General features: G+C 35.8%; 1 protein-coding gene across 1 annotated transcript; it reads right to left on the bottom strand.

Moving 5' to 3' along the window:
• Nucleotides 1-2420: 2420 nt before the first annotated feature.
• On the bottom strand, nucleotides 2421-11243 carry LOC148783585 (uncharacterized). The gene is made up of 5 exons (XM_088871746.1): nucleotides 10988-11243; nucleotides 5613-5737; nucleotides 5520-5545; nucleotides 3367-4351; nucleotides 2421-2654 (listed from the first exon to the last, which is right to left on the bottom strand). The coding sequence occupies exons 1-4, from the start codon at nucleotides 11241-11243 to the stop codon at nucleotides 3397-3399; spliced, it is 1362 nt and encodes a 453-aa protein (XP_088727872.1). The 3' UTR covers nucleotides 2421-2654; nucleotides 3367-3396.
• Between the last annotated feature and the right edge of the window lie 1058 nt (nucleotides 11244-12301).

Raw genomic sequence — 12301 nt, 5'->3', positions numbered from 1 at the left:
CCATCGCTGTATGACGCTAAACTGCTTAGAGGGCTCTATGGTTGAAGGAGTTAAAACTGCTAACCAACCCTGTTTTTCGAAATATCTTCCTCTTTTCAAAATTTTTACTATATGTCTTGTGTTTTCAAAAACTTTAATTTCTTTGTTAATATCGTAACCTGTCCTTGCTTCGGGTTCTATTTCAAATCTCCCCTACTTTCAAAATTGCTAAAACGACTTTCAAAACAAAGGAGCTTGGACACCCGTCTATGATGATCACCGCGTTGCCGTGACTGCCTCGTCTCTCTCTTTGAAAACGGCTAGACAAGTCTCTTCCCATAGAAAGCCTATTCCTATGGACAGCCTTAGGAAACCCTAAGGAAATCAAAAAAAATGCCAGAAATAAGAAAATAATTCGAATTGTGAAAACCCATGAAGTGAAGTGGCATGGCCAGAATATCCAACTCACATTTCAAAGCCTATGTAACTCATAGGCATCTCACGTCAAAAAACCCTAGGAGGAAAAATGCCCCAAGTGGGTGAGCTCGGTGAGCGCAATGACTTGGAGGGATTAGTTGGTGTGCCTCCTAACCACGTGACCTCAGGACAAAATTTTAAATGTCTGTATTGTCTTTGACGTTCACCTGCCCCTCGAAGGACAGGGAACGCCAAAACTCACCTGTCCCTTGAAGGACAGGGAGTGCCAAAGAGGGGCAACTGTAGACTCTCCATTTTAAATCTAGCAAATTCTATAGTTTATGAACCATTAGGACTACATTATCCTAGTAAACCCAAAATCCATAGTTCACACAACCTACCCTGTGACCCGGAACCAGTCTGCCTGCCATGAACCTTGCAAGAACTTTATTTGGACCCATATTCCTGTAAGTGGGCTGTTTTACCAAAACAATTATTAAAAATTGTAAAAAATTCTGCTTTGATCCAATTTTTTTTTGAGAGCTTAACAAGAGGCTGAGGAACACACCCAAAGTTTAAAATTTTAATTTGGACCAAGTTTGACTTGGGTGATACAAGCAATGTCTTCTAGCCTAGACTGGGCGACATGTCCAGTGTCGTCCAGGTCCTTTTGCCCCAAATCATTTTTTTTTTTCCTTTTTGATGTTTTTACACTTTTTCTTGGGCGTCGTGTCGCCCAAATCCGAGACCCTAAAAACATATATTGTTTTGGATAGGTATGTGTTGGTTACGTGAATATATCCTTCCCAGCGGATTTTGACCCTTATAAAGCCTCATTTTTGTGGCCATTTGATGGAGGGATGGAGATCAAAATCCTGAGAGAGATTAGAAACCCTGGAGATAGCTTCAAAAACACCTAGCCTCCTGAAATCCTAACCCTTAAACCTGAGGAAACCTAGACGTAGGGCACAAGAATGTTAGATCAGAACTAGACCTAGGGCATAACAACCCTATATCTAAGTCTTTGCACCAGAGACTAGTTGGCCGAGATCCGAATCAGAGAGGCAAAAGAGTACCGGTTCTGATACGGGCGAGACCTAGAAGGCTCGGTAGTCCCAGGCCATCTGGCTCTGTTCGGTATCATTTCCTTCATTTCACTTCTTCTACTTTATTATTTTTATTTCATTTTGATCTTTTCATTTTGTTTAAAAATCGTATTTTGTACTGTCTTGGATCATGCTGGCCCTACCACAGATCTGAGAGTAGATTTGTTCCTTGTCGGGCAGATTTTGCTTCAGATCTGAATTCGATTTGTCTCACTTTCTTTACCACTTTATTTCTTTCATTTTCATTAGTTTTAAGGTGTTAAGATCCAAAAGTTCTTCATCGGAAGATCTGTCAGATACTTACTATAAATACTTTGCACAAAATGGAAACGATATGCTGAACAAATAGCAGACTCATTTCAAATGAAAAGCTAAATTTCCAATTCTTAAGGAAAATAATATCCATAATTCCTACTCTATGAGTCTATTATTTGCTTCACAATTTCCTTTTCAGCTCTCTGTAAATGCTTCTATTGTTTTCTCAATAGCAATATTCCAACCTCATGAATTTGAGTGGTAGAGGAAAAAAGTTCAGAGTAGGTCCGTTCTCCCCCATCCACAAGACCTAGGTTTTCTATTTCACCATTTCATGTCCATAATAGTGTTCTTATCTTACTTTAGAAATTCAACAATGACAGAATTGTCAATTTTTTTAATGATATGTTTCTCCTTTCTCTTTTTCATTTGTTATTACTCATTGTAATCAAGGGTACTCAGATGGATTTGAACGCTCACATTCATTATTGCTTGGCATGGGAATCATCCTCCTTCCCAAAAAAATGAAAGAAAATTCAGTAAAACTTCAAAACTCTCTCTTTCTTTCTCTCTCGCTATCCATTACAAAAAAAGCTTGAAAATTCAGCACACTTCAGTTTTTGGTCTCCTCAAGAATCGGAATTGAAGGTACAAACTCATATCTGAAAGAAAGGAGGCAATCTATTATGGCAATGTCCCTTACACACCTGATTAAACTTAAGAAAAAAGAAAAGAAGAAAAAAAAAAATGAAAAAAAAGAAGAAGAGAAATATATTGTACATAGAAAACACAAGTAAATGTATATTAGTGAAGCTCTCTTCAATGACATCCCGAGAAAGAGAAGGAAGGGCGCTGCTTTCTATTCTTTATTTCTTCTTCCTCCTGTATTGCCTAACCCTAAACAACATGTCCAACAAAACAAGAAAGAAATTAAATTTGAATTTTAGTATTTTTATGTTCAAAAAAAAAAAAAATCAACACCAAGGATATTTACCCTTAAAAAAAAGAAAATAAATTTGAATTTTACTGTATATTGCCCCATTCATCGAAATCATAACTTCAGATTTTTATGTTCCAAAAAAATATTCAACTCCAAGGATATTTATCCTTTAAAAAAAAAAACACCTCATCACCAAAAGCAATAGATTTTATAGAGAGAGACTAGGTCAAAGGACAGGTGAAAATAGAAATAGTAAGGGAAAAAGAAAAAAGATTTTAATAAAAGGAGAGAGAAATATATGACCGTTGTAGCCCAAATGGTCCAATGATTGGGCTGCTTATTGCATAGATTTGACACTGAAAGTTGAGTTTCTTTTATTTTTTACTGTTTTTACTTTTTTATTTTTTTCCTGAATTAGAGGTAGATATGATGCTTCTATCCAGAGCATGGCCATAATTACTAAAAAAAACCCTGAAAGGGGAACTTTAGCTACATCTCTTAGATCAAAAAAGTAAAAGTCTATTACCAATCCTCTCCCTATCATGGTACACTCTTTACCTAATATTGCAAAAATAAAAATAATAATAATAAAAATAATTTCCTTAAGAAAAGAGAACAATTTCCTACTATATTTAATCATTTCAATTTATTATATGCCATGAAACAAACCTGCAAGAATTCTTATGTTGGATCAGAGTTCTAGTACAAGTTGTTCATCCCATACGCCGCCTCCCAAGGCTCCGGTGGCGGCACTGTGGGTCTCACATTATAGAAGTATGTTGGCAGCGGCAGCGGCTGATGCAGATACCCGAACAACTGATCCCCAACTAACCGTGGCACAGCAAGAGGGCTGGTGAGTGGCATTGTCTGAGGCAATGCTGAAAGAGGAGGAGGTGGTGTTGCTAAAAGAGGAGTAGGTGGTGCTAAAAGAGGACGAGGTGGTGTTTCTAAAAGAGGAGGAGGAGGTGGTGCTAAAAGAGGAGGAGGTGGTGTTGCTAAAAGAGGAGGAAGTGGTTCTAAAAGAGGAGGAGGTGGTGTTGCTAAAAAAGGTGGAAGTGGTGGTACTAAAAGAGGAGACGAGGGAGGCGGAGTAATTGGGAGCATCAGCTCAGATAAGAAGCCACCATAGTTTAGGGTTTGTTGAGTTCGACAAAAGGCGACGAGAGCACGAAGGTTGTCGAGCTCAGCCTGTGCTTCTTGAATCCGATCATTAAGCAGGACGGCAATGCTGTAACAGCCAGACACAGGATTGTTTGCTCTTGCATTCGCCTGGAATTTGAGGGTGGCAATTACAGAAGCTTTTTCCTCGAAGCTTTCAAACTGTCCAATGAGCTTCTTGACTTTGTGCACCCCAAAAAAATAGTGGACATTGGAGAAGCTGTTAGTGTCGAAGGGAGGGAAGAAGGGACGCATGACGCATTGTGGCGTGCATTTGATGCGCTGTTGGCGGCAAGATGCACATGCCTGGTGCGGGATAGATGATGCCCTGTGGTTCGTGTGGAGTGGTCGCGGCCTGTGGTTCCTTCGGACTGGTCGGGGTCTGCGGTTTCTACGGAACGATAGTGGCCTTCGGCTCCTATGGTCAACCAGTAAGTTATCGATCACCACAAAAATCTGAAGAGAGAGAGAGAGAGAGAGAGAGAGATTCCCGCCCCTTCAAAGATGGATTATGTTGATGACTCTTAGAAGCATCAAATATGGATTCATTTGTTCTAGAGAAACAAGCACTAACATATTATGCAAAATCAAACAGAGAAAGATATGAATAATGTCGAAAACTCAAAATCCGAAGAACATGTCTCTGTTAGAGGAGAAAGAGTGGAAAGAGGACACAGAGAAAAGGCCATTATTATGAGAGATGATAAACATAGATGACTATATGTCTCAAATAAAAGGACTTATGTCCCTAACAGAGTGGTGGGACTGAGAGAAAGTCATATCAAATATATCACACATACATACAAAAAACAAAAGGCAAAGAATTAAAACATAAAACAGAGACATGTTTAGACAAATTAAACAGAGACATGTTTAGAGAAAAATTATCAGCAAAAAGATATATAGAAAGTTTAGATCACCATTATATCCAAAGAAGTGGAAATTATAGAAGGAAAATATAAAACCCAAAGAAAAAAAAAAACAAAATTCAAAGAGAAGCAAAGAGAGGTTTTGTTTACTCACATTTTTTGGTATTGTGCTAGGGTAGGAGGCCGAAAATAGAGGGTAAGAGCACTTCCACTCTCTTTCTAGGGAGAGAATGAGAGAAAAAGCTACAACCTTCAAAACATTTGCAAGAGAAGCTACTAGAAACAATCTTTTACAGAGATCCAAGTCCTAATGCTAATTTATAGAAGTATGAAGATTAATGGCTAGGATAAATAAGGAGAAGTACCACCTTTCCCCTTTTTTTTTTTTTTTTTTTTTTTTTTTTTCATCCTTCTTCTCTACCCTACCCACAACACATGGCCCAAACACTGCAGCTCTATCAAGAAGCACGCGTGAAACTTTTCATTAATGACAATATAAGTGTTGACCTTTTTCTTTTCTTTGTATTTCCTGTTATCTATTTATTTAAATATATTACTTTCCATTGATTGTTTTGTAAGTTTTGCTTTTAAATCTTTCCAGAGTTTTCCTTCTCCCTAATTTTTGTTTTGTTATTTCCATTTACCAGGATGGAAAATGAAATTCTACAGAAAAATGTTTTCCTTATTATTAGACATAAAATATTTTTGCCAAAAGAATTAAATACAAAAAAAAGAAATTGAAGGTATAGCCATTCTTAGGATTGAGCAATTACCTTCATTGTATTATCCTGCTACCTATTGCAGGTATTAATGTTCTCAGTCTGCATGAATCACACATAGACCACAATAATTAGTATATGGTGGAAATGGCTATATTTGTTTATATACCAGAAAGATGCTCTTCAATGTGCATGCACCACCTAATTTTGACATCATAACTCCATTTTCAGTAATGGCTGCAACCAAATTTGGGTAAAGCTTATCTTTATTTGCCTGCTTTTCCAGTGCAGCAGCTTTTGCAGAATGGTTAAGCGCATACAAAGCATTTGAATTACAGAATAAGGTTCAAATTTCAACTATTAACCAAAAAGAAGATAGATGTGAAATAATAACAAAAGACAAAAATTGTCATAAATGTAGAAAATTGGATTATGTTGAATTCTGAATGTTCAATTTAAGAAAGAAAAAAACAAAAAAAAAGCAGTGATTTTGAATTCTAGAATTGAAAATTTAGCTCCATTGCCCATGCACTGCCTACTGGACTACAGTATCTGAACCATTAAGAGTTCAAATGCATTTGGGCCATTAACCGACAACTTTAAGTTATATCTGGATATCCCGTCCGACATTTTCGTGCTTTACTGACCTGTTTCAAATTTATCATAGTCATCAATTCTGCCTCACTTAGCAGTCCAAGACAGATATGTTAGTTTTGGAAAGGTCTCAAGTTCATTCACAGATTTACTGCATCGATCGTCGCAACAATTCAGACTTCAAATGCATTTGGGCCATTAACCACCTAGTTACCATTAAATTTTCCGTCATCTTTAACTTATATCTGAATATCCAATCCGACATTTTCGTGCTTTTCTAACCTGTTTCAAATTTATCATAGTCATCAATTGTACCTCACTTAGCAGTCCAAGACAGATATGTTACTTTTGAAAGGGTCTCAAGTAAAGTTCATTAACAGATTTACTGCATCGGTACCCCAGCTACCATTTGGATATGTCATTATTTGTGATCCACAAAAAACCAATCTTTGTTCAACTAAAAACAAGTCAACTTTGTTTACATCCAACTAGAAACTCTTACATACTTAATAAGGCTACTAGATATTAGTTTAAAGTTGATTTTAAACAAACATCGAATATTTTATATAAATCCTAGTTCCAGGCATTTAAAGATATTGTTACATTTCATAGGAAGAGGGTTTGAGATAAACCATACTACAATCCACATTTAAGGAGGTGAATCTGAAGTAAATGAGAATTCAAGAAGATTTAATTTAAAATTTTTTTATTTTCCTTAATCAATTGCTTCTTATTGCAAATTTTCTGACTGGAAAGAGAATACACAGGTCAAGAGAAATTCAGCATTTTAATTTTTTTATTTTTATTTTTTAACAATTTGTGAGTGTGAGACATTAGGAATGTATATGCTCCAATATATTTGCGTAGATATTTTGTTGGTTCTACATGTGTTCAGAGCTATCAATACATAGTGATCTAATGAAATTTTTAACAGGATTCTATTTTGCTTGTGTTTTAGGTGAACTTTCATTAAGGCATTTGTTTCACAGGTTATCTAGATGTGTAGAGCAATGTTTTTAAATTCTGTTTGTTGGAAATATGTACAACACCTAGACAACCAGGATAATCTAAATATATCTGAAATATACATGGTGTATTAATTATTTAATCTTTGAATTGTTTAGTTTTTTAAAAAGACTCCCAAATTCTTTGCCCAAATTGGTCAGGGAGCTGAAGAGCATCCTTTCCCAGCCTAAAGAAAGAGCTCTCCAAAGAAAATTTGATGACATTGGAATAAAATGGTTCGCCGATAGCAAGATTGTTGAAATAGTAAAATAAAATAATATTAAAAATCTGTCTGATCTGAGTTTAGTATTATTTTGAATTTAATATCTTAAGCTGAGGTGTTGCTGTTTTTCGTATATTTCTTTGAGTTTTTCTCAATATTTTTGACTAATTACATCTTAAGATTTTTCGGATCTTTTCACACAAAAATTAGTCAAGTTATTAACACCTCGAAATAATGGTCAAAATCTTTGAGAGTTAGTAGCCACATTACATGCATGGTAGGACAATGCTCTGTTCATGGGTCATTCTTTCAGCTGCCAACCAAGTTGCTAAACTTAAGCCACAACAAAAGCTGGAGTTTGCACGTCCAATCCTAATATCTTCATGTGCCACATTTTGCGATTAGCAATTGGATCTTCCGAAATCATGGAAACTGTCTTAAGCCTGCTTAATGGCCGGTTTCAATGAGCAGCTAAACATAAATCACAGTAGCTCTTATCTACAAATTTTATCACTTTATAGCCTAATAAAACCGATAATTCACTCACTACCTACCTGCTTTCTATCCTATTGCTCTTCATTACTAATCTATTAAACATTGTTCATCGTTTTCTAGCAACCTATCTGCAATTTGCTTTCTGATTTTTCTTTTGTCTTGCAAATCTAACGTGATGGAGGGCTACCGATCTGCGTCTACTATCTAAATTTAACCTTCTTTACCTGAATAATCAAGGTCATACAATCGACGGGCAAAACAAAGCCTAATCTTTGGTTAAAATAGTATGATACATAAGTATTGCAACCGCAACTGAACAAATGAAAACCAGAATTAGACATTAGTTACTTTTCAAAATTCACTGCCATAGTTTGCCGTACGCGTAAAAATCACGTTTTGGGAAATGGACATTTCAATATTAATTTAGTTTTGGCTAAAGTCCATAGACCACGTGCACGTGAACAGAACGATCCACTAAGTACTCTTTCTTTAGATTGTGGAATAACACCTAAAGCCAATTATGTTCTATTACAAGCCCTTGGATCCTCCATAACAATTCTTAGTAATCTGTTTCTGCAAGGTTTCGTAAAGTAGTGCTGAAGTAGAGGTGCTAGCCTTCGTTCCCTGCTTTGTCCATAGACTATGATTTTCTGCTAGCGATCAACAATGCCATTCACCCTCATCCAAACTTTCTACCACATTTTAACGTTCTTGTGTTTTTTTATTTTTCATTTTTTTTTATTTTTATTTTTTTTATGTACCTGACATTCCACTGACAATCCACTAAATTCTATAATTTTATTCTTCTTTGCCTCCTTTGTTCTACATCATCTATGAGAATGTTTGTAAGAAAAATTTGGGAGAATCAATTGCATCAATCTTCATTACATGGGGATTGATTGCTAATAGCTTGAAATGGAACTCCAGATAATTCCAAGTCAACCATGAAAGCAACTTTCTTCACGATCATTTTTTTGGAAAAGGGCTTTGAAAAAAGTGCGAAAACTTTGCCCAATTATAACAGTCATGCATGTCTCTATTGTTGTAATACCGCTATCTAGCAGGCTAATTTTGGTTTAAGATGGCTGGTTCTCAAAAACCTCTAGTTCAGGCACACTCCAACCAAATTTTACATCAGGAAAATGGAAACAAAAGATATTTACATCTATAAATATTCAGTCAATGATGGCCAATAATGATCAACATTCGCTAGTTCAATCCCAAGAACATCGTTCATGATCATGTACAATCATGCAGGAATACACTTATTCCCAATAACTTCATGGTGAAATTGCTGCAATCTTAAACTAATTATTTGCTGCCATGGACAAATATCATTAGTTACATTCTTCATAACTTCAATGTGAATATTTCATGGTCACACCACAAGCCTTTTCTAACTAATTTTATGTAGTCTTGCTTCAATTTTATTGATCTTCTTTACTCATTTTGTTCTATTTCCTGGCATTGCACCCCATATATCATTTTTGTCCATGAAGAAGAGAATTGTTTATGCCTTCATAATTACATATATAGAATCTTGTAGGGGTAAAAAGATTATCAAACAAAATGAATAGATCTTAAGACTCTTACCGCAGCGACATTGCATGATAGATAGATATTGTGTCTTTATCATGGGTAAATTTCCATCTTTGTCAACTTTCTCATCATGATGAGATATACTATTTCTTGGTTACCAAGCCATCATGGGTGGATCTTCTTCTAACATCGCTTCTTCAATTTATCTCAATATTGGTATCTTAGTTATTCTTTAAATGAACGTTCGATTCGGTGTTCAAGATTTTGATTGGGTCATTCAATTCATATTTAAACATATATGACTATATCAGTATCAAAACTGGTAATAGTTGACATTGAGACAATGTTCTTGGGTATGGAAGCAGGATCCACTTTACATAGTGTTAGTCTCAGGCAACCTTGTGCTATCTAACCTACGGTGTCACCACCTCAGTCCTACACGTACCTGAGGACAGAAAGAACACTCGGATCATCCATACTTTGATTTTATAAAATTAAGATGTATTAGAGAATAAGAAGCATATTCATTTTGATCCATTTGGAATACAACTTTAGTAATAATAGGAGTAGAAATGAAGAACTAGTTCAGAATGATAGCCAAGAAGTACCTTAAAAGAGATTATTTTTGACATCTTGGGTCGATAATCCATGAAGATGGAGAGATTAAGGAAGATTTTATGCATATAATAAGAGATGGGTGAATAAAGAGGAAATGTGCTTCTAGAGTCTTATACGATAATTGCATATCAATGGGAAGTTTTATAGGACAACTGTAGACTAGCTATGCTTTATCGGATAAAACATTGAGCAGTCAATAAATAATATATCCATTGAAGAGTATAGCTGAAATGAGGATATTGAGATAGATGAGTGGCAAGACAAAAAAGGAAATAATTTGGAATGAATACCTTCAAAGGAATTTAGGGGTGGCTCCAATGGGCGATAAGATGAGAGAAAGTAGACTTAGTTGGTTTGGCCATGTACAACGTAGACTTAAAAGACGTTAATTAGGAAAGACAATTTGATTTAAATGGAACGATCTAACTGAGGGTATAACATTTGATAGAGCAGAATAGTATAAAAAAATTTGTGTGTCCAAACCTTAATTAGGGTTCAGATGATGATGATTTACTTTAATCCATATGCAACTTTACAGCAAGGTCAACGTCATGGAAAATGTACTGAAAAAATTCAATTTCCTGTTAGTTAATGAGCTAATTGTATAATGTTTTTATGGAACACTGAAGATGCCAATCTGTATTGACCATTTGAATATATTAGGTATTAATTGCAAAGAAAGTCACGCTCCCAATATCGATCTAGCTGTTTGAAAAGAAATAGAAATATCAGACTCGGAAAACTAGATTGAGATGAAAAAAATACCAAATATAATGAGTTGGATGAGCTCAATGCTGTTAAATTCTCTTACCATATTAGATTGGAAAACAAAATGCTGCTTATGTTGATATTATCTATTAGCATAAAACTAAGGATTTCAGTTTATCACAACATCATTTTGTAAAATTTGATTTCAGATTTCTAATCAAGGTCCAACTGACTAGGGGACAGCATGAGGGGGCTGTGCTAGCATTGAATGAGGCTGTGTTAATTAAGAAGATTGAGCGTAGATCCAGTTGCTTCCTGGTGTCCTGCCAGATAAGAGCCAACTTGGTGAAGCTGATGCAAACCTTGGGCTTGTTGTGCCCGACAGAGGGTGATGTGATTGCGGAGGTTTTGCAGCTCAGTCTGTTTATCTTTGATCTGCCTTCTGAGCTGGAGCATCACGCCATAGGAACCGAATACAGGATGCTTTACTCTTTCGTTAGCCACAAATTTCAAGTTGCTGATAACCTTAGCCTTGTCCTCAACGCTTGCATAACTTCCGATAAGCCTTTTCACGTTGCCAACACCGAATACATAGTGAACATTCTTGAAATTTTCCATCTCAAAGGCAGGGAAGAAGGGACGCATGGGGCAGAATGGTGCGCATTTTGTCTGCTGGTGGCGGCACGATGCACATGCCTGGTGTGGAATCGAATACCCAATGGAGTTCCTATGGATCAACCAGTAAGTGCAAGAGAGAAAGAGAAATATGTTAGGCAAAATCAAGCAGAGAAAATGAAGTGCAAATCTCAAACTCAACAGGTCATGTCCATGTAAGAGGAGAGAAGAAAGAGAATACACAGTGGTGCATCTTTCCATCACTCTTAACTGCGTTGAGATCGAAAGAGAAAGCCGCAGCAAGCCTACTATGCATGAAAAAAAAAAAAAGCACATAGAAATTGCAAGATAAATCATGCAACCAAAAAAGGAATATAAATAATAACAAGTCCTTCAAAAACCACTCTGAAGGGAATATGGGCCAAGGAACAGAGACAAATAAGGAACCAAAACTTTGTATTTCTGATAATCTGTTAACCCATTAAGCAATATTAGCATATATTATGGCAGGAAGAGAGAAGAAAAGAAAGAAAGATACAGAGAAAATACTGAGATTAAAAAAACTGAAATAAAATAAGAATCAGGAGAAAACTTATTTGCAAAGGGAATATACATTTAGTAGAACACCAAGACATATCTATGTTCAAAGAGATGTTGATGAAGGAGAGAGACTCTAAAACAAATCCTGTAGCATGAGAAGGGACAAAAAAAAAAAAAAAACAAACCAATCAAATGAAAAAAGAGGAGAATAAATAAACAAAAACTAAACTAAATTCTAAACAGAAGAGGAGTGAGTTTTGTTTTTCTCACATTTTTGGGCAAAGCAACTTTTTGAGGAAGAGAACCTGTTGTACAGAGAGAGCAGAGAACTATGAAGAGGAGGAAGCACTACTGAAAAGGATCCTAAGTCCAAGTGCGAAATTTATAGAACTACTGCAAGTTAATGTCTAAAAATAAGATGAAATGCCGCATTTTTTTTAGTTTTTCATTTTATTTTATTTTACCATCCCTCACAAGCTGTGAGACTGCAGCTCTGTCCAAATGCACGCGTGATGCCTTTT

This window comes from Amborella trichopoda, chromosome 1 (genome assembly GCF_054954075.1).
Source record: "Amborella trichopoda isolate Santa Cruz 75 chromosome 1, AtrichopodaSantaCruz75HAP2 v2.0, whole genome shotgun sequence".
Classification (NCBI taxonomy): Eukaryota; Viridiplantae; Streptophyta; class Magnoliopsida; order Amborellales; family Amborellaceae; genus Amborella; species Amborella trichopoda.
Note: the sequence above shows the minus strand (reverse complement) of the source record. Positions and strands in the feature narration are given on the sequence as shown.